The sequence below is a fragment of the Sitodiplosis mosellana genome, unplaced genomic scaffold (assembly GCF_009176505.1).
Source record: "Sitodiplosis mosellana isolate CC-2019 unplaced genomic scaffold, AAFC_SMos_1.0 Smas_scaffold_12, whole genome shotgun sequence".
Classification (NCBI taxonomy): domain Eukaryota; kingdom Metazoa; phylum Arthropoda; class Insecta; order Diptera; family Cecidomyiidae; genus Sitodiplosis; species Sitodiplosis mosellana.
Window position 1 is genome coordinate 439,166 of NW_022595254.1, and position 21,840 is coordinate 461,005.

The following is a 21,840-nucleotide window of genomic DNA, read 5'->3' on the forward strand; positions in this document are numbered from 1 at the left end:
TTAGACAATTTTGGTGCGATATTTGTATGAAATCATATTTATTGGTTATAAATTGTCATTTATAAAAGTGCGAGTAGCCCCTAGTTATAATTACACCGCATTTTCATTCTCTTTCGCAAGGACTCACAAAATGAGCTTTACAAAAACATGTTCAAGTATATGGAAGACAACAAGGATGATGTTCTGGTTAAGAATAATGATGATGGTATTGCTCGTGTATACAATTCAGGCGATGGTAGGTACTCTTCTATTTTACAAGATTTTCGTTTCAACTTCTTATTCACAATTACACAATCCATCAAAAGACTATGCGTTTTTAATGGAATCTTCATCGATTGACTATATCACGGAGCGATACTGTAATTTAACTCAAGTTGGTGAACGACTGGATGATAAGAACTATGGGATAGGAATGAGAAAAAGTGAGTGTTTTTGTGTATGTGATTAAGAGAAGGTTATATAAAACACGGCTTTTCGCATACTGATCAGAGGCAACTAATTGGTTTCCGTACTCGAATTGATAATATTCTGATTTCTTAACAGATTTCAAATATAGTTCACAGCTGAGTGAAGGTGTGTTGCAGCTGCAAGAACGAGGCGTACTAGCCACATTGAGAACGGTTCGTATGTAATTTAATTCGTATGTAATTAAAATTTAATTTTATGTATGTACTTTCTAGAAATGGTGGAAAGAACGGAAAGGTGGTGGTGCTTGTTCGGTAAGTTGTCCGTAAACTTATTTGATAGTTTGTTGATTATGGTAAATAATATGTGATAAACATTGATGAAAGGTTAATGCCGTCGATGGAGCGGCCGTTCCACTTCAAATGGCAAACGTTGTTGGTGTATTTTATGTTTTGCTTGGCGGAACAATATTCGCACTCTGCTACGGAGCGATATGTTTATTTTTGGAAATTCATTATGATGCAAAAAGACGCAAGGTTCGTGAGACATTGTCTCAGATACTTACTGTTCCCGTCAAAATCCCTTCGACATCCCACTGAAAGCATTCCAACTTTTCCAAGCCATTTTTGTAGTTAGACTTTGATTATATTCTGGTGTGGGTTTTCTTCTAGAGAATGAATTAGTGTTTTCTTGTTCAATTTCCGAAACTTTCTCTGCCAAACCTCTTTGAAAATCATTCCTCATTGCTTATTGCCCATTATATTCCTGCTACGATTTCGAACCTTATGCAGTTGTTCTCATGCCTGTTTTCCCGGTTACATGGTTAAAATACTTTTCCAATGCTCTTGTAGATCGTAGATTTAAATTCGTAGACATTCCTGATTTACCGATTATGAGTTGTGTGTTCTAACTTAATTTAGAAAGGCAGCAGCTCCGATGCGGCAGAGTTGAGATTTGAGAATTTGAGAGGTGTGTTTTACGTTTTATTGTGTGGTAGTTTTTTCGCTTGCTTGTATGGTTGCACAGAAGCTTTGTTCCACATTTACAAGAAAGCAAAATCAGAAAAGGTACGACTTTTTATTTTATTCATCACGTTTCCTATCTGTAATATCTAATGATTTTTTCCCATCCAACATTAACTTATGTTTCTTTTTTCGTTGTAAATTTTTTGCATTTGATTTCCTTTCATGATTTTAAAAATAATGAAAAAATTGATGATCTCATTACATCGATATTAGATATCATTTAAAGAAGAGTTGATTGCCGAAATGAAATTCTTGATGACGTGTCAAGGAGTCAAAGAAGTACGTCATCGAAAAGGGTCAAAGTCTCAATATTCGGGCACATCATCGCGTTACAGCGGAGGCACGAACAGTCAAGTTCACGGATCCAATGCATTGATCAATATGAATTGAATCAAACGATACAATTATTTGTTATGTTATCATAGTATAATATTTCCTGTATTTAATTGAATAAATGAACGTTTAGATAAAATAATATATTTCAATTTTGAATCTGAATAAAAATCACAATTTTGTGTTTTTTCTTTCAAGCAAAATTGTTTTGATGATATGTTGCCAATGTTCACATGAACGAATCTCGCGCTTTAAGCAAAGTTTAGCAGAAAAATTCGAAACTCCTCATTTGACGATACATACAATTAAACCATCGTTTGAAAATTCCTCTCGGAGTTCTTAAGCTCCTCTTAAGGGTCATCGACTCATTGGTTTAAACAAATCTCCTCAACACAAACAAGAATTCCATATCTCTTCATTATTATTGAATGAATTGTCTCGCATTATTTTTGCTACGCATTAAATACACGTGAAAATAAAAATAAACGTAGAACTGGCGTTTGAGTGTAAGCAAGGTAGTATATAACCGACATGAAATGCAATCCCTGTACAAACCGGCCAAAGTGAACATGACTGAAGTGAGTCAACATGGTTTATCATTGTCTAACAACTACAAGGAAATTCTCTATAATTTCTCACGACAGTGCTGTATATACGTGATGTTGAACAAGTGACATTATTGCGAATGTGGAATCAATCATTTGGAAGAATGATGAAATAAAATTACAATTCAAAATTTCAATCAATTTGAGGAAATTAAATTGTCGAATTCTTTGTTTTATCGGAATTTTATTACAAGCCAAAGAATCATATGCTTTTGGAGTATTGAGCGACTTTGGTGAGATATAATCAATATTAAAAATTTTAACAATGGCCAATCTTAGCTGTACGTTTGACAATGTACTTGGTTTTACAATGTTCTCTTGCTGTTAAAGCAAACATGAATTATCTGTTGCATTGACGATACTAAACGCCATATTGGCATACGCTAAGAGAAGATATAAATGAAAAAATCATTTATTTACACAAAATTAGGGTTTACAAACGTTTCGACAAATACCGCAAACGGTGTTATAAAAACGTTATTTTTCTGTAGTGTTTTTTTTGACAGTCCAAAATACCGCAGAAATAACGATAAAAAACGAAAAAAACGTTTTTTGGGCGGTATATAACGGCTCTGTAAAAAAACGTTTTTAAGAAACACTGAAAAAAATAACGCGTTTTTAAACCCTACACAAAATACAGTGAATTAACAAAAATTATTTCAAAAATCCAAGGCATGGTCCCCCCATGTATTGTATTGTCAAAATATTTTGTAGCAGATACATACTAACATTGAAAAATTTTGAAATGGAAAGGAAAAAGTATCCGTTTCAGAAGATATGGGACATTTTGTCTAATTTCGTCGCATCAATTCAATATTTCTAGTCTTTTCTAAAACTGTACATCTATAGTTGGGCGCAACACAAACGACAATTTTTGATCGATTTAATAGCATCTATTAAAATGCCGTAATTAATTTTCCTAATGACACTTAAATACACATGCCGAAAAGCATATTATTGTTACAGTATAAAATGACCTTGTGCACTCTACATCAGAATTGTTGACGAGTCTAACCAATTGATTTTGTCTGAGAATTTTGCTTGTATTGTAATTTTGGATCATCTAAATTGAAATATTAAAAGACATTATTTTTGATGTAACAAAATTGAACCATCTGTCAATCGATTTAAATGCACCTATTATAATGCCAAAATTGAAGATTTAAAAAAAAGTGGAAAATGACCACGGACTAGTATTGGCTTCAATTCGTGACAAAGTCAGTAAAACATACTCTGCTCTCAATCTTCCATAGAATTCATAATAGGTATAATTTGCTTCGTTTGTATTTTAAATGAAGAAAAAAAAACTATCGATCGAACGAACAAATGTTGTTCAATGTCGAATGAACGAACAAGCGTTCGATAGTGTTCGTCACACGTGTGCAAGGGGGAGAGGTATTCCGGTTTTACCCCCCCCTAGGATTCCAAAATGTGGACCCCCCCCCAAGCGATTTGGAAAATTTTACACTAGATATAACTCTTTTTTAAAAGTGAGGACCTTTTTTTTTTTAGTCCTCACTTTTTTCTGGATACCGGTTTTACACTAGATAGAATCGATTTCCAAAAGTGAGGACCTTTTTTTTTTTTGATCTTCATTTTTTTTCACACCCATTTATAAATTTGCAGACCCCCCTGGCAAAATCATTTTACCCCCCCTAGAATTTTTGACCTTGCACACGTCTGGTGTTCGTCGGCCAAAACAACCACAGACGTCGTATTTTAATGCGTTTCATGAAATATTTAGTTTTCCCTTCATTTTCAAATACCATCCACTGACTATTGAAGAAATTTGTCTAAATTTTTCACGTTACAGGTTGAAATATTTGTCTTGTAGGTGACAATACAGAACGGTTTTGATGCTGTAGCCAGAACAGAACTGTAGATTTGAACGAGAGAACGTATAGTGTGAGGGCGAATTATTGGAATGCTTTGCAATTTTTTCTTTATTAGTTAAATTTAAAATCGTGTGAAATTAAATAAACCGTTCATAAAAAATTGATGAGCATTCAATCGACATAATTAGAAAAAGGAATAGTGAAATGAAAATGAAGCCTTTGCCGTCGATTCAGCAAGCGTTGACATGGCTCTGTGTGCTGCCGTTTGATAAATCTACTCCAAAGTGGGAGAAAGTGGCCTGTTTTCTATTCCCATTGGCCACTTTATGCATTAGCCTGTGTTCGTTAGCAGCATCTATGGCGTTTATATTGAAATATAAATCGACAGATTTAACGGGCTGTTTCTATGTGGCCTTGCAAATTGGTATCTTCTTCAACTTGACATATACGATCATCGTTGGATTTTTCTTGCGCTTTAAAATACCCGGAATCTTCAAAAACTTGACCGATATCTATGATGCAAGTATGGGAACATTAAATTTGGTAGAAATTTTTTCAATTGATTCAAATACTCTAAACTAAATCAATAAAATCTACTCCAATCCAGATGCCAGCGAGGATTCTTTTCAATTTCTGGTGCATGCAAATGACAAATGTGAATGGCTTTGGAGCATTTTTTTTAAAAGTTCAATTTATATAGAAACTGGCGCGGGATTAGTGTCTTTGGTTTCCGTTCTTTTTTGTTGGATAACAAATGGAGAATTTGATGCAAAATTGGTCTTTCATCCCAATAAAGTTGTGTAAGTGGGGATTAAGTTTTATACAGAAAATTTCCGTTGCCCAATCAATTTATTTTCTAGTTTGCCGTGGAATCAGGAAACACTTTCCGGTTATTTCGGTGAAATATTTTTCGTAATTGCATCCGGTCCACCTTTTTTAATTTATATTGGATGCATGTGCTTGCTATTCATTTCGATTTGTTTTCATCATCAAGCATTTTATAAAATGTTTTCGCATTCAATGAAAAAGTTAGATCGTCTCGACAAAACAAGAGATAATAAAGAGTACCTTTGTGGTCTGATTTGCTTCCATATTACAATTAAAAAGTGAGTCCATACCTAGACAAATGTGAATTACACTTTTGGAGGACTCTTATATTGAGCTCTTTTCTCTTACTTTAGTTGGTTTTTAGAAACCGTAGAGGCCTTTAATCTTCTTGTTATGATTCAATTAATCTGTAACACAGTTATAGCGATTTGTTTCGTTTTTCATCTGGATTTGGTAATTACAACATTTCTATTTGATTGCCTGGATTTCTGTCAATATGAAGTGAATATAAAATCTTTTCTTTTTCAGCAAATTCAAAACATCGATTTCAATCTTATCATAATTAGTGGAGGCATGCTATTATCCATGTTTATTATTTTCCTCTACTGTCATTTCGGAAAAATGGCCACCGACAGTTTCGCAAAAATGACGAACTGTGTGTATGAGTCTATTTGGCCAGATCTCCCGATTCATTTACAGAAATATTTCATTTTGATGATTCAAAATACACAGCAACCGATTTGTTACCATGGTTTTGGTATGATTGAACTGAATTTGGAAACTTTTTGCAGGGTATACAATTCATTTGACATCAATCAAACTTAATTTTCATTCTAAACAATATTTTTACAGCTACTTAAAAAGGTTTACACCTACTATATGATGCTTAAGACTTTAGCACATGAATGAACAGTGGAACAGTCCGTAAAACGATTATAATTTTATCTGGATTCGTTTACGATATTTTGTAGCACTAATATGTTGTGATATGTCACTAACCAATGCCCTTTTCAATGAAATCATTCCATATTTTTGCACAATTTAAATAATGAATTGTAATTTTCGATGACGTGTCTATGAACAAAAATATTTATTTATGTACATGTATATATGTATATCAAAGTTAAACCCAGATGATTCGAATAACAAATGAACGAATAAACGAAATAATCTTTTTCAATTGCATGTGAAATAACTGTTCCCAAATGAATTATACAAAAGAGCAATGCCAGTGAATACAACGGAGTGAGTACGGAATATCAGAAGCATATGACATATAATCATTCCTTCACTATATTTTCTTGGAATCAATTTATTCCAATAATTCAGAACTTGTACATATGTTCAAATTCCACAATATTTCTCCCGAAACATAGGTTTGATGTTTAACAATCGCAGCAAAAATGCTTCTTCATATTGCACATTTCATTACGATATAAGTCATGTGGTGGAGGAACAGATCCCCGATATTAAATATATATGAGACTAAAATTACCCATTAATTCTTCATTAAATAAATCCCATGTGTTGCAGAAGAGCAAGTTCATCTATATGTTCGGTACGTATTGTGTGTATTAAATTTTTGGACACTTTCTGAAAGACATTTTGTTCCCAAATGAATTTTTATTAAGGTCTGATGCAAAGATGGAATTGATTTGATTGCCGAAATTCGTCTAATAAGTAAAATTGGCTTCAGATTTTGCCAAAGTGCAATTTTCTATGATAAAGATTCTGCTGTATCGAAGATAAATACTTCTACTATAGAGAGCGAAACGCAACGAATGGAAGATGTGTGTGTGTGTGCTATGAAACACATAACAAGTACAAATTCATAGCTGAATTTTATTCTGTGGGAAAAAAATCTGATTTTATTATTGTCATATTTGCAATAGGCTCTTATTCATTCTAAATTAAATAAGAAAGGCAAACGGACAGAACAGAAAAAAAATCTAAATAATCATCAAATTCCATTCCAATGATTCATTAGCTTAAAAAAAAACAAACAATTCCATTCCATTCAATCTTGCTAGTTGCCCAATTGTCAACATTTCAATGATTTTTTTCTTATTAAATTCGTCTTAACTCTTCCGAAAAAAACAGTCATCTGTTATAAAAAGACACGCTTATTGATCATCCTGTGATTTAAATGCTATGAGTCAGCATGGCATGATAGACCGGTATAAACAAAATAAAGCGCATTGTTGACAACAAACATTCACACCGACTCATTCACTGGTAGCACAGTATAGTCGCGTTATGAAATTCAATAGTCCGAAGATCGTTAAATGTGTATTGCCGACAATGTCATATTCATTTGTGTGTGGCTTGGAGCGTTGCCAATGGAATATAACAGCAGTAGCAAATGTTTTATTTACAGCATCTGACATAGATTGAATGTGTTGAGTTCACACACCCAAAACATGTTGCCAAAGTTTTTGCTACGACTTTTTTGTTCGCATTTATTACGCAATAAAATTGAGTTAACCAAACTCACAGATATACACACAAACATGCACACAGCATGCCAGTAGTCACAATTTATATTAATCGAAATGAACAGTATCGACCATTTCAACTAACCTACGCTAATTGCATTGTATGTCTATCTCTTTTTCGTTACGAACGGTTCTGCGACACACCGACTCCCAATACATTTGTACGGCGTGCGACTTACGTTGAGTTTTTATAAATTTAGTGGAATTGATGCAGAGAATTTCAGTTTTAAATTGAATACCGCACACAGTTGTTCGTCGCTGTTCGTCGAAGCAATACATTTCACTTGAAAATCTGTTAATAAATTTAAACAAGCAAAAATGCCAATCGGTAAGTTGAGATTTTTTTTAAATAGAAAAAGATTTAATTCAATTTTGTCATGTGATTATTGAAGGTGATTTAATAACAATTTATTCGAATGTTTTTTTCTTCTGTGTTTCAATGTTTGATTTGCGCATAACTTTTGAAAAGAAAAAAATTCCAACGCAGCAAAAAATGTCTCAGTTTTTTAGTTCTTCAAATTTTGTTTGATGTTGAAATAATTTTTCAAAAGAAAAAAATAGAAATTCTATACTTTGTCATCTCTGTCAAATGTAAGAAGAAAAAACTTGCGAAATTTTCCATTCAATGTGATTCTTCGTCAGACAAGTGTAGCTATTTCAAAGAGTGTTGATATTACGTGTTTCTATATTTAGGACAGTTGAAGCCGCAATCGTTGTGAATAATTGAAACGTATGATGCATTGGTCAGAATGAGGCAGCATCACATAAAAACAAGATAGACGGTGCGAAGTAGATAGGTTGAAAAATAAGAAGCTACTTTTTTTATATGGTTCTCACAGTGATGGCATAAGCGTTCGGGAATGACATCATCGCAACATCACGAATAAATGTCCAACAAATATAACAAATTTATTCATTCACCGTTCGTTCGTTCGTTTATTTTGGGTTTGTTATTCGTTTGAATAAACAACGACGACACCACAAAAGAGAATTCCAGAAAGAGAATATTGATGTGAGATAATCGAGTAGAATGTTATCGGATGAAAATTAACGTTAGCATTTATTTTGATTTTATATGACGTTAGTTCCTCGAATGATCGTATCATTTGAAACTTTATAATCCAAAGAATTAAAATCCGATTTTTCGTAGGAAATATTCGGCTTCGGAAGTCTAATGCCTAGAAACACTATTTAAAATACTAACAAAAAAAATAATTCAATTAAATCATCAAAAATTATCGCATGGTTAACCGGAGGCACCGCCCATAGTTCATTGCAATTAAATTTATTGCTGATCGATGCAATTGAGAATTTGTTGAATGCCTCATTAGATATGCGATTCATGTGATTCAGTGGCCATATAAAACCGTAGCAACTAACACGAATCGTTTGTCGTTATCGTTTGCTTATTTGCTTTTTGGCCATGAATTCCACTTTGCACACATTGAAGCGGTCTTACGTCTGTATGAGTCAACTCATTTTAATTAGAATAGATCCATTGATGCGTTCCTAATATGTTTTGCAAATTTGGAAAAGTTTTATATTCGATGCAAGTTTCAATAAACAAGTATATCACCGTTTCAAAATGGTATTGAATGACCTGAGCTGTACAAAAAATTGTTTATAATTAAATGTATCTATATTGGATTCGGCGTAGAGAAAAATTTTCACACAATCAAGTGTTGGTTAAGAAGTTCGATGAGATCATGCGCGTTTTTTATGCGTAGCAATGCCGAAAACAACATTCTTACTCATTCAACCTCCGACAATTTCGTATTATTTTTCAAATCACATTTTTTCTCGCGATTTTTATCAATTGAAAGTGATTCATTTCATTTTATGTCAAAGGTTATGTAAATTTGAATTTCATCGAGGTTGAATTGTCTCTATTTTATTTTCAACGTTTGCTCGTTTATTCATTGTTTTCCGATTGTTGTTTCGGTTTGTTTCTCTTCATGCTTCGTCGAAATTGTCGCTAGTGAGTCAATGGGTTCATTCATTCGTCATGTTAATGTCAGGTTTGCCATACAAAAGCTGGTTTTGGCGACGTTTGCACCCATTCGATAGTGGAATTTTTTCCATTGACTTTTGTACAAAAATAAAAAAAAATCCTATTTTTAAGATGGTACGATATATTTCTTCTCCTTTGTACATATTTTGTTGTGTTGAATTTTTCCGTTTCTCATTCGGCAAACTTAAATTTACAAATATCATGCAGTGTTATCCAACAATTGAATCGTATTGAATAATAAAACGAATTTGCTAACTGAAAATTCACACATTTGAAACATTAAAAAGACCGATGCAAATAGCGTATAATTAGCACAACGATAAATTGCACTTCAAATGCTCAATAAAATGTAAATGGTTGCTTTTCATTCCCTCTTTGCAGAATTAAACACACCCGATGCTCTTGAATACCATTTCTACCAATTCCGTAATGGTATGTGCCAGTTCAGAGTTCGTGCACCGAACGATGCTCACTTGGCTTTAACCGGTGAACCAAATGAAACACATCCAATCGCTGAAGTGTTCATTGGAGGATGGCAAAATTCCAAGTCGGTCATTCGTTACAACCAAACCAAGCCGGAAGTTGCTGAGGCGAATACGCCACAAATTTTAAGTCCAAACGAATTCCGTGGATTTTGGATTCGTGTCATCGATAACGTATGTGTTTTCGAGAATTGTGAATATAAATCGAGGTCATTGTTATTGAAGACAATTTTGCACTATTCAGGTCATAACTGTCGGACGTGAAGGTGAAGCTGCTCCATTTCTTTCTTGGCACAACCCACAACCATTCCTCGTGAATTACGTTGGCGTCTGCACTGGTTGGGGAGCATCTGGATCATGGATTATTGATGGTAGCTATATTTCAAATGTGCTACACAGAGTGAGCTTCTTTAATTTTCGAATTTTAAACCATTTTCTTCGCTGAATAGATCCACAACCAGACTATGGATGGCAGGGATCGCAGGGAACACAAGGTATAAGTTCACAATTGCGCAGCGACTTTGCAGGCCAAGGTGGTGGATCACCATGCTGGGTACCAGCATCAAATGGAGAGGTACCCCCAGACGCCGTTGAAGGTGGAACTGATGGTGGGTCAACACAAAAAATCGACAAAATTGATTGATTTTATTCGAAATTTATTTTCTAATCCTTTTTAATCTTTTTAATCCCATCATAGGTGAACCACAATTCGTAGCTCGTGCTCGTCACGAAGGTGATTTGATCCCAGGAAAATTAGTTCCATCTCACAATGTGACTTACGTCTCTTTTGGTGGTGGTGAACATCCACACAGCGACTATGAAGTTTTAGTTGGCTGTCGTCCACACTGGATCCAAGTCGAAGGAGATAAAATTCCACCAAATGCCGTTCCAGCTGGAGAAACTGCTCAAGGTGAACCATTGTTCATTGGTCGTGTGCATCACGAAGGAGCCGTTACAATCGGAAAAGTTCAACCGAGTCATGGCGCGTGCTACATTCCTTACGGTGGACAGGAATTGGCTTTCCAAGCCTATGAAATTTTAACCTGCTAAATGTGGACTTGTGCAATCTAAAGAAAAAAAATAATATTTTGGGCTTCTTAAACTATCTCCATTTACATGCAATTAAAGTAAACACTTATCTATTGCTTAAGTTGAATTTATTTAAATAATAATCATTAAATTGTCTATTCACTTTGATTTGTTCATTGAAAATCTCTATATATGTATAAATATATAAAAAGAGAATGTTTGTGCGTATGTTCTTCCAACCCCCCGCTGAAGTTATGTGGACGTTGTGAGCATAGTATTCACATTCCAGTAGAATGAAAAAGATATGAATTTTGTTGTCATAAAATTTGACTCCAAATAGTCAACACTGTTGACTCAACAGCAATAACAATGCAAGATGATTCAGTTCTATGAAATGACGTTTATTCGACACTTTCTAATGGAATAAGTTTCGTTCGCAGATATTTCATATTATTTGTTTTATGGTCAAATTTGAATAAATTTGTCATACATGGCATTCAGTTCAATTTCTGTTGAATAAATCCATTTGGCCAAACCACGGACTCAATCCAATCCGTATAATAGGCGACTCTGGTGTTAATGTTTGGAAATTGATTTTTGCAACCGATACCGTATAAAATAACTCCAATAACCGTAGGAACGTTAGAGTTTTTGAAATGTTGCAGTGGTGCTCCATCATCTCCATAGCATGAGTCTATTTTTCCCTGTGGATCGTAGGCACAATACTGTCCTTTGCTGAGTCCATTTCGAAGAGCCTCAACATCTGCATCTGAATTGCATTCCAACAATTTTGTATTACATTCAGCCCATGGCATCGACACAAACTCCGCCTTACGAAGAAACTTGGATACATTGCTATCTGTTGGTTTGAAAAGGATAAAACTTTGAACCAAATTCCTTGGAGTTTCTTGGTAAATTTTCAAAAATAAAAGGTTTAGTTGATACTGCAACGACTGCAACCACCAAAATAATGATCGAAGCAGAAAAGCAGATAAAACTGCCTTTCAGCAATTAAAATACCACTCAAGTAGTCAATTCGTTAAAGAATTATGTAAAGAAAATGAAGACCACTCACGATTAGCATCTGTATGTGCACGTAACGCTGCAATCAACTTTACGTCAGCACTTTCATCGCGAATGTCTGTTTGTAAGCAAGCCGGTACAATGGTATTGGTGAAATAGATTCGACTTGATACTCGAATCAATGAAATATCATTGGTTTTTTTTTATTTCTGAATACTCTGGATGGCGTAAAATTTCCTATATTTGAATAAAAACAAATTGATTTATTTTACAGAGAAAAATATGAAAATTTCATAAATAGATTGGAAAAATAGTTGCTTTCATATTTACCCGAATACTATGATGTTTTGGCTTTTCTTCATCGTCATCAAAGACATTTACCTATTTTAAAAGCAAACAATGTTTTGTTGAAAAATATTCCATTTTACATCCTCTACAATGCGAAATTCCAGTAAAGTTGAGATTTCAATTTAATGTTCGAACTTACTTTTCCCAATTGAACCACAGTCGGCCGATGAGATGGTGACACACAATGGGCTGCTGTTAGTTTAATAAAATGTAATTACAATTGTAATTTTTATTTACTAGAAATTGAAGAAATAAAGTACCTGTCAATATGAAATATTCGGATATAATCGTGCCGCCACACACAAATTTCACGTCATATTTACCGCCTTCATGATGAGCATAACCCAAAGCAGCCTTTAAAACAAAAGAATATACAGCTCTACGATACAACTAGTCTATAATATCAAAATTCTCCTTCATTCACCAATCCAGAATCGGTGCTCAAACGGTTATCTCCTGCCAAATTTTTGTATGCTTCATAGGCTAATGTTTGGGTTTAAAAGCAAATTCGATTGAACTTTTACTGTTGTTTGTATCCATGAATTTTCAAAGATAAGAAATATTTAGTGCGGACAAAGTAACGAATAACGTTAACCAATCAATGGAATTATTTACCTTGTTGTGCAGTCCTAATTGACGTGCCCAGAGTTGTTGAGGCAATTGATTGCTCTAAATTTGAAGATATGATTCAGTTGAACTAATGTCAAAACTACAAACGATTTATTACCTGGAAAACCATTGATCGCACTACTTTGAAGACACACAATTAGTATGATACAAAAAATCACTTTCTGTGACGTGAAATTAAACACGAGAATCATTTTTGAAAAATGCGTTTACGTTGCAATAAACGGAACTAAAAATCGCTTGAAGATTATGAGGTCCACTTCTCTGACTGCACAAAACAGCAACACCTTCTGGAGTGGCAAATCGGGCGTCTGTCGAAATGTCCAAAATTAACTAATCAATTACCTGGTTAAACAAGTTAAGGTTCTTCTGTGTGGAGTTTCCCTCAATTCTCGCTAAAAACGCGATCTCTGTTATTCAATTGACTTCATTCAATTCAGTTCACAATTTATTGTTGGAATTCCAGCGCATGTGATCGACGTAAGGATAAGTTGAAATCGGGTATTTCAGAACGAAAATCAGACATTCACATACCTATGCATAAAGAGTTTTTTGGGGGTGATGATTAAAATTTGTTTTAAGATGCCAACAAATCAATTGAAACTTCTTGATATCTATTGCTTCAAATGTTTTACCACGAGAACCATAACCATAAAATTGTTATCTGTTGAATGCATTTTGAATCAATGATTGTGAATGCTCGAATAAATGTGTTTTAATCAGGTTTTATTTGAAAAACATACACAGATTTTGAAGATTAAAGTTGGAATCATTATTCAACAGGCGACAGTACTGAAACTGCCACGTGATTTTAGTCCAAATATGTATGCCACTTACATTTGTGATGTTGGTATAAGCAATTAATCGTACTGAAATGTATTTCAAAATCACAAATCTACTTACCATTCTTCATATTCTACATGACATTAAATTTCAAAGACTTTTCATCCAAAGTGAACGCATGATAACCATATGGAATAAAATTAAACACATTTATGATTTCAGTTGAATTTTTCAGACATTTATTTTTCATTTTGAATCTTGAGACATGATGAAGTCGTTATTATGTGAGTACATAATTTTTCTTCCTAAAAATACAATATTTGTTTCAATAGATTTTTAAACAGTGGCTCAAACGCATTGTCGGCACCTTAGTTACATAGAATTGGTTTTGGCAGTTGATGCCAATAGCTAACAGGTTTTTTTTTAAATTCCCTATACAATGTTACGCTTGAACACTTAAAACACGATCATAGTATCGCGAAGCGGTCAGGGTTCGCCTTCTCTATCTCTTTTATTAACAGTTGAGAAATCCGCATTAATATTATTTTCAAATTCACTCAACATAAGATACTGCTCGACCTTGGATTGAACAAAGAAAAAACACAAAATCTCTTTGGAATTCGATTCTTCTATATAATGATAGGAGTGCTATATATATCAGCATAACTTTACCTTGTTGCACGATGTGATGCAGTCGCCAATGTAATCAAAATCATCGAAGATATTGTCAGGCAGATCCATATCGGCGATGCCTTCTTCCGATATGCACGTCAGCTCTGGTTTATCATCAACTGGATCAAGGGGAACGACTAAATTTCCACTTAGTTTCGGTTCAATTAAAAATTCTTCGCTAATTTGATTTCCCAGCGGATCGGAACGAAGTAGCAAATTGCCTACATTAAAATTCCGTACTGGCTCATTGTCTGGCTCTTGTGTAAATGACAGTTTCCTATGTTCAGGACAATCCTTCAGTTTACACAAATGCGTTGAACCGTTCGACCTACACACAGTCACATCATATTAGAAGGAGGGAAATTGCATTTAAATCCACTTTAGTGCTTAAGTACAAGTACCTTGTATGTCGATGACGTGAAATGCTCCGCTTGTGAACGTCAACCAAGAACAAGAGAATGCTACCGCTTAATACACAGAAAAATCCAAATAAATAACCACTTTTATGTGATACGTGACAGTTAAGAAATTCCGCTAAATTGACGCCAACAACAATTGGTATCGATTGCGCGCATTGTAAATAGCTCCATGCTTGCGAAAAGTTCCGAGCACGAACACGCTCATACAGATAAACTCTTAATGAATAATGATATCCTCCACAAAAGAAACCTAAAAAAACGACAGAAAAAGAAACAAACAAGACAAGTTCAATGTATAATTGTCTTAAAATAGAAATGAGACCGTGGAAAGGGGAAAATATGACTATGTTTACCGTACGTCCACACAATGATAAAATATCCTTCATAATTGGATTGGATTTTGGTGAGTGCGAGCAGACAAATGGCACACATGAACAACGACACTTGGCACAAATACTGACGTGCAATTCGACACTCGGCATTATTGCGTATAACCAGCACACCAAACACAATCGCACCGAAAATCCACGCAAAACCCATGTTCATTTGTAATGGCAATTCAGCATCAATCAATTTGTCAGTTTTTACGGTCTGCGCTAAATGAACAATCGGAATGTAAATACCGAATGCGCTGAATGCCGACGACAACAAAATGATCCGAACCGTTTGACTGCGTAACGTTTTAACATCGAAAAATGGACTTCGATTATTGTGGCGATTTTTCTCTTTGACTTTACGCTTTTGTGTTTTCAAATGGAGAATTGCTCGACGCTGTGGATGATACAGTGCAGCCGAACGATAGAAAAGACCAAGGAAAAATGTTGAAAATGCAATCAATGTTGCACACTGCAAACCATATCTGTGTTTGAAATACCAGCATTTTTATTTTTGGAATTTTAAATAGATTGTGTATGTGTGTTTTTTTGTAATTGTGCGATTTACCTCCAGCGGAGCGTTTCGATAGCTCGTTTTAGAAATATTGACATAACAACTATACCTAAGCCACTTCCAGCCACCGTTAATACCTCAACGAATTCACGCTTCTTTTTAAAGTATTGAGCAATCATGACGATTGAACAGTCTCTTGTTATTCCAACACCTAAACCTACGACGATTCCTAATGGAATTTCATTTGGTTAAAAGAGCTTGATATATATATGAGAGATAGTGATGTACAAATAACAAATCTTTCGTTTTTCCATAGCAATCAACATATAGCCAAAATCTAACTCTCACTCACCATAACTAAAGAGCACTTGATGATATTGCTGAGCAAATGAGGTGAATAAACAGCCAAGTGTAAGAACTAAGCCCCCTATCACAGCTAGCAATCGTGTCGATTTTCGTCGACAAACTGTTATTGTCAGGGGAGATACCATCAGACCAACGGCAATCGACAATGAACCGATAATCCCTTTTTGCACAGCATAAAAAAAAACAAAGTAAAGACACAGAAAATTGGAACGATACAGAAACATTTTAAGGGCACAATGTTAGAGTAAAACATGTTTTTTTCATACCGGCATTCAAAAGATTCTCACGAAATTGAATAATAAAAGCTGAAATAAAAATTCCTGATGACATATGCAAACCGTGTGCTATGCATTGAACGATTACGGTAATTGTAAGTACCACATAGCCCCATCCGCCTTTTGTTGAACATATATAAAAAAGTATCTATTTAATTTGCATTTATTTCTCTCAAATAAACTTTGTGTGGTTTAGAATGTTATGGTTCGAACCTTCGGTGTAGTACCATTGTCGTAGGGTCAACAACTGTCGCAAATCTGTAACCAATCTCGTATCATACGACTGTGACAGAAAGAAAAAAAAACAACAAAACCGAATAAATTGGTTGAATAGACAAAAAAAAGTGGCCTGCAAACCGAAATACATTTAGACAAGTTTTATTGAACTTTGAAACTAAATAGTAATTTTGATCAAATGGATATATATGAGACATAGCAAACAAAAAATACTTGAATGTATCCTTTTTCGGCAAACAACACTTAACGGATCATGATAATGGCCAAAGTGTAAGGAAAATGTTGTGTGCAACAATTAAATAAACCGGATTTTCTAGACAACAACAATTGTCTTACAGTTTCGTATTGCTGATGATGGTTATGATGATGATAATTGCGGTTATATTTGATTTTATTGTAATGGCGCATTTGGCCATTACACTGATGCTCCGAATACATTGCTGAATCGTAATCGATTTGATCCAATAGACTACATGAACCCGTTGTCCCAGTGTGTGTTGTGGTTGTGATGGCTGATACGCCCGAATCATGTCGCGATGCAATATGGGGCAAGGAATGGGATCGTCGCAAACATTTGAACTGAATCGACATGGTTAGTTTCTGCTTAGTTTCTATTTGCTTTCGAAACTATCTTTTTATTCCTCCTCTTCTTCTTCTTCTTCTTCAAACACTGAAATTTTATAATCTAATTTGAGTCTATGGTTTTTGAAAATGTACTTTTCGATATTTGGTTTTCAAACTATTCAATACACTTAAAATTTAAAGTCTACAAAATAGACAAAAAAAAACGGTTTGTTCAACTTCACCTTTCAATTCACTTTGATCAATTGAATAATCCGATTTTCATTGTTTCTCTATGAATTGGGAGATTCGCAGAAAGATTGGAATTTTAAATGTGTACACAAAATGTTTGATCAAAGCGAAATGTTTGCCCCCGTTCACTCAGCTATCTCGTGTATACGTGAACGGTACACTGAAAAGCGACTGGAAATCAAAGTCACCATGAACAAGGAAAAAATGGCTCAGTGTGCACCGTTTTTTTTTCTGTTTGTTTGTCTTATGCCAATTTAATTTATCTTTGCTGTTTATATGTCTTTTTTTTCTGTGCTCGTTGGGTTATTGTTCAATTTTAAATATAGTCACTCTTTCACTCTATATACTCTTGTCTCTTGCATATGTGTATTCTTTTCATTTCATCGCTCACCTTTTTTTTTAGTTCAATTCAATTTGATTTCGGAAATTGTACCGTGACCGAACCGCTTTTGGTGGATACAACGAAACACAAATATACTCGCGCGCGCTCGATTTGTTTATATGCTATTTATTTTTGTACGGCTTACGGCCAAATGCCTTCAACAGAATAACAACAGCCAGTGTACTATCGATGCAAACTTATACACACAGAGAGCCCATTAAATGTTTCCACTTGATTTTTTATTCGGCAGCAACGGCAGTAGCCCGTGCACGTTGACGACAGAGAAAGAGATAAAAAGAGTGAGAGTGAGTCAAATGCGAATTGAGTTAATCGAAAAAAAGAGCAGCGTGTAGTATTCGCGCGCGTAAGGGAAACTCTCGTTTTTAATCCGACCAATTGAATGAACGTAACACGACAGTTGCCCGTTCTACTGATGATGAAGATTGAGACGTGTGTGTAACGTTCGAGAGAGGAATACGGCGCACCAAAATCGAAACCAATTCAAGTACATGCAGTAAAATCCAACGGCTCATACACAAAGCTTATGCTGCACCGAGCCAAACCGAGCGAGGGAGAGAGATAAAAAAAAGAGGAGAAAAAAAGTAACAAAATCAAAACGTACGAATAAAATGTGGTGTCTGTGCTACACATGGTCTACTCATTCAAATGTTGTTTGTTGCGTCGCACACATTACTGCAACACACAGCATCCATCGAATCTTGTCTCTCAACACTGGTCTAGCCTGAACATACCATATTCGCGTGGAGTGACGACACATACTATGCGCGCTCTATCATTCCATCTCTATTACACTGGCCTGGAATTTGTTAGACGCATACAAAATCGGATTGCAAACGACATAGCAAGAGAAAAAAAAGGCAAAGTATAAAAAAGGAAAGCTAAACGCAAGCCGAATCGAACATACAGCAGAAATGACTGGGCAAAAATAGTTCATATACAGCAGTCGGCGGCAGTAGCAAAGCATTGACAACATTGACGACGACGGCGACCATCATACAAATATGATATTTTGTACTCGCATCATTTTTGTCACATCATTACACATTTTTATGTATTATTAAACTCTCAAGAGCGCATCTCATCACAATATGTATTGAAGGGGGATTGTTGTTTCCACTCAATGGCCGATATTGGATTTGATCGCTTTTTTTGCAGCATATCGTTCTAGATTGGATTTGATGTTGCTACTGTGCTCTCTCTCTCTCTCTATCCACTTATCCGTCTTTTTCGTTCTCGCTACCGCTCTTTCTTGATATTATCATATTATTTCTTATGCCCCTGTCGTCGATGTCGTTCATTATTAGTTTTTATGATTATTTGATCTCATCATCGAGCATAAGCACGACTGACCTTGCTAGCAGTAAAGCTCATGGATTGGAATATCACGTACGTGACCCTACGATTCAATTTCTTAACATTACATTACACTAAACGCGACACGCTGACGTAACGACAACCGACAACATAAGAAATGCAACACACTTCCCTCCCCAAAAAATAAAAACAAAATCAACAGGTGTCTGATTTGTTTGAATTCACCATCCATCCATTCAGAACTGGCTACTTTTGGCTAATTATCACCACCAACACACTGTTCACTCTATGTACTATGCTGCTATGCTCCTTTTCAGCATCAACACATGGCACTACCATTTATCGCAACCGTCAACGATTTATCACACTCTCTGAGCGCTCAAAACTTAAACTAATTCTGATTATTTCATTTCATTCTGCTTTGTTTAAGTGTCTAATTAAAAGCATTATTTCAATTAATTGGGACATCAATCACTATCGCACTACATTGTCTTGCAAAATTAATGAGCGAGCGGGCGAACACCCGAGAGACACATCACAAAATTCCATTTTTCAATTTATGATTGCAATATTTTCTCGTTGAGTGCACGTCATTTATCGAGAGTAAAACAGAGTTTTCACATTGGAAACGCGCACGAATTTTGATTTTATTCCCAGCAGCAAAAATTTAATCGAATTGGGTTAAAGTGACTGGATTGAATTCAAGTCATGGACTGTGAAATCCATAGCGTGGTTTTTCCTGATGCCTCGTTATTGCTAGCAATATACATATATGCGAAGTGAAGTCACAATGAAATTCGAATCCGAAAATTTTTCATTCGCTATATTCCAGTTTGGAAACTGTGCCACCAACAACTTTTATATGGGACCATTTATAATGCACTTTATTCAACTTTAGTCAGCACGGATCGTTGGTGGCATTGCAATTGAGTTGTCGATTTGTTTGCTTGTTTGTTTGTTTGTTTATTTACTCGTTGATTCATTTGCGGTATTTTCATTTACGGAATAAAAACTTTTCAATATGATTTCAGAGGATTCCAAAGGATTTTCCCATTTTAATTTTCACTACTGGCGTCAAACAGTAAGAAAAAGTACACTCATTTCGAAATGAAACAATGGAGCGGAATAGAACGTCTACAAAGACAATTGTTTCCAGGGATGAAATTGGAATGCCACCGTATCAAACGCAGCTATATTACAAAATGGGAAAAATGAAACTGAAGCTAAACGTGAAGCGGCAAGCGAGAGATAGCGAATCGAAGAAAATAAAATCGCTTGAAACTTCCATAGCATCTCTATCAGAGCATAAACACACGGCGAACGCATACTTATGCCTGTGACTCTCTTGCTGTTGCTGCTGCTGTTGTTGATGTTGTCAACTATAGTTTTTATTTACCATACTGTGTGATATGGGGTGTTGTTTTCGACATTTCTTTGTCTGTTTTCCATTTTACTGTGTATGCTAAGTTTGTGTGTATGCTTTGGATGTCTTTGACGTATATCTCATTCATCAAAATTCGTTATTTATGAACATGCTGACGCTACTCGTTTTTTTCCTATGTATATGTACGCGTATATGTAAAGTATGGGTACATCTCTCGAATAAATCATATAACAACCAAGCGGACATGCGTTTAGTCGAGAGGGAGAAAGAAAAAGAAATGTCGTGTAAATAAGTGGATACGCAAACAGATTCCATAGCAAATGTTAAATGCTTCCCATTTGGTCCATCAACTTTTTTTCTGTGGAAAATAAGCTTTGAAAGTTTTTCCATGGAGTAGCCACAAGCTTCTTGTGATTGATATCTGATTTTATTCACTTCATCACACACAGACACACTGAGTCTGTGAGAATAATACTAGGATAGCAGAGAAATTTTCGCTGAAACAGCTGATTGGACATTTTACATGTGATCAATGCTATGTTCATATTGATAATGCTTGAAATAATGATTCATCGATGGTTGTAGATGTACTTTCGTTTGGGATTCAAAAGAATATTTAAAAAAAAATTGTCGGTCAAACCATCAGAATAGACAAAACCGGCAGCTCGAATCAATTAGCACCATTTTGTCGTGTTATAATCACTGGGATCATAATCAACATTCATCATATGGTTTTTTCAATAGTGTACCGTCAGTTTGGTACCCAACTGAATGACAAAGCATTGAAGCTACTCTCACTTCTACATTAAGACACGCGACATATGTTGCTCTAGCGAATTATAAGAGCGTCTCAGTGAACAGCAAGCCGTTTCAGTTATGAATGAGAAAATTACGATTTGAAACGATTCAGGTAGAGATTGGACAAAACGCAGCCTAAAAAATCGGTACACATAAATTGGAATTTCATATGAAGAAGAATTTCCAGCGTTATATTTGAACATAATATTGAAGAAATAGCGATTCAAATGTGTATTTACTTCGAATATAGAATAGCGTTTTTAGCAGTTTGAATCCAGAATCGTTAGTACATCTTTACCCGCTCATACGAGCATTTATTAGGAATTTGAATGAGAGAAGCAGAAGTAAGAAATATTTCTGTTGATTAAAATAGATTTCCGTTTATTATTCATCTCTGTAATGACACTCATTTATTTCTATTGCGATTCGTTTTTTTCTTTCC

General features: G+C 35.0%; 3 protein-coding genes across 5 annotated transcripts in view; 2 read left to right on the plus strand and 1 right to left on the minus strand.

Moving 5' to 3' along the window:
- Positions 1-1,905, plus strand: part of LOC129567825 (uncharacterized) — a 10,670-nt gene extending 8,765 nt beyond the window's left edge. The window contains exons 28-33 of the mRNA XM_055445180.1: positions 121-235; positions 306-422; positions 544-620; positions 681-719; positions 792-941; positions 1,644-1,905. Of these exons, the coding sequence (XP_055301155.1) occupies positions 121-235; positions 306-422; positions 544-620; positions 681-719; positions 792-941; positions 1,644-1,820 (675 nt within the window). The 3' untranslated portion in view covers positions 1,821-1,905. The remainder of the gene's footprint in view (positions 1-120; positions 236-305; positions 423-543; positions 621-680; positions 720-791; positions 942-1,643) is intronic.
- A 5,485-nt stretch (positions 1,906-7,390) lies between these two features.
- On the plus strand, positions 7,391-11,264 carry LOC129567635 (uncharacterized). The gene is made up of 5 exons (XM_055444741.1): positions 7,391-7,854; positions 9,919-10,193; positions 10,264-10,390; positions 10,469-10,627; positions 10,717-11,264. Exons 1-5 carry the CDS (start codon positions 7,845-7,847, stop codon positions 11,067-11,069), a joined length of 924 nt encoding a protein of 307 aa, XP_055300716.1. The 5' UTR covers positions 7,391-7,844; the 3' UTR covers positions 11,070-11,264.
- Positions 11,265-14,045: 2,781 nt separating this feature from the next.
- On the minus strand, positions 14,046-20,423 carry LOC129567632 (monocarboxylate transporter 12-like). Of its 3 annotated transcripts, XM_055444736.1 has the most exons (11): positions 18,807-20,423; positions 17,891-18,698; positions 17,023-17,452; positions 16,663-16,732; positions 16,441-16,569; positions 16,161-16,334; positions 15,863-16,037; positions 15,274-15,779; positions 14,903-15,170; positions 14,502-14,829; positions 14,046-14,408 (listed from the first exon to the last, which is right to left on the minus strand). In XM_055444736.1, exons 3-11 carry the CDS (start codon positions 17,275-17,277, stop codon positions 14,316-14,318), a joined length of 1,998 nt encoding a protein of 665 aa, XP_055300711.1. In that variant the 5' UTR covers positions 17,278-17,452; positions 17,891-18,698; positions 18,807-20,423; the 3' UTR covers positions 14,046-14,315. The 3 variants fall into 3 exon arrangements, with proteins under 3 accessions (XP_055300711.1, XP_055300712.1, XP_055300713.1); XM_055444737.1 differs by having other exon boundaries at positions 18,504-20,423; XM_055444738.1 differs by lacking the exons at positions 17,891-18,698; positions 18,807-20,423 and adding an exon at positions 17,688-17,848.
- Positions 20,424-21,840: the final 1,417 nt, after the last annotated feature.

Coding starts and splice junctions, on each gene's coding strand:
- LOC129567632 (XM_055444736.1), bottom strand. CDS start 17,277: ATGTCGATTCAGTTCAAATGTTTGCGACGATCCCATTCCTTGCCCCAT. Junction 16,570..16,662: donor ACAATGGTACTACACCGAAG/GTTCGAACCATA, acceptor GTTCAACAAAAG/GCGGATGGGGCTATGTGGTA. Junction 16,335..16,440: donor TGAGAATCTTTTGAATGCCG/GTATGAAAAAAA, acceptor CTGTGCAAAAAG/GGATTATCGGTTCATTGTCG.
- LOC129567635 (XM_055444741.1), top strand. Junction 10,194..10,263: donor GGATTCGTGTCATCGATAAC/GTATGTGTTTTC, acceptor TGCACTATTCAG/GTCATAACTGTCGGACGTGA. Junction 10,628..10,716: donor CGTTGAAGGTGGAACTGATG/GTGGGTCAACAC, acceptor ATCCCATCATAG/GTGAACCACAATTCGTAGCT.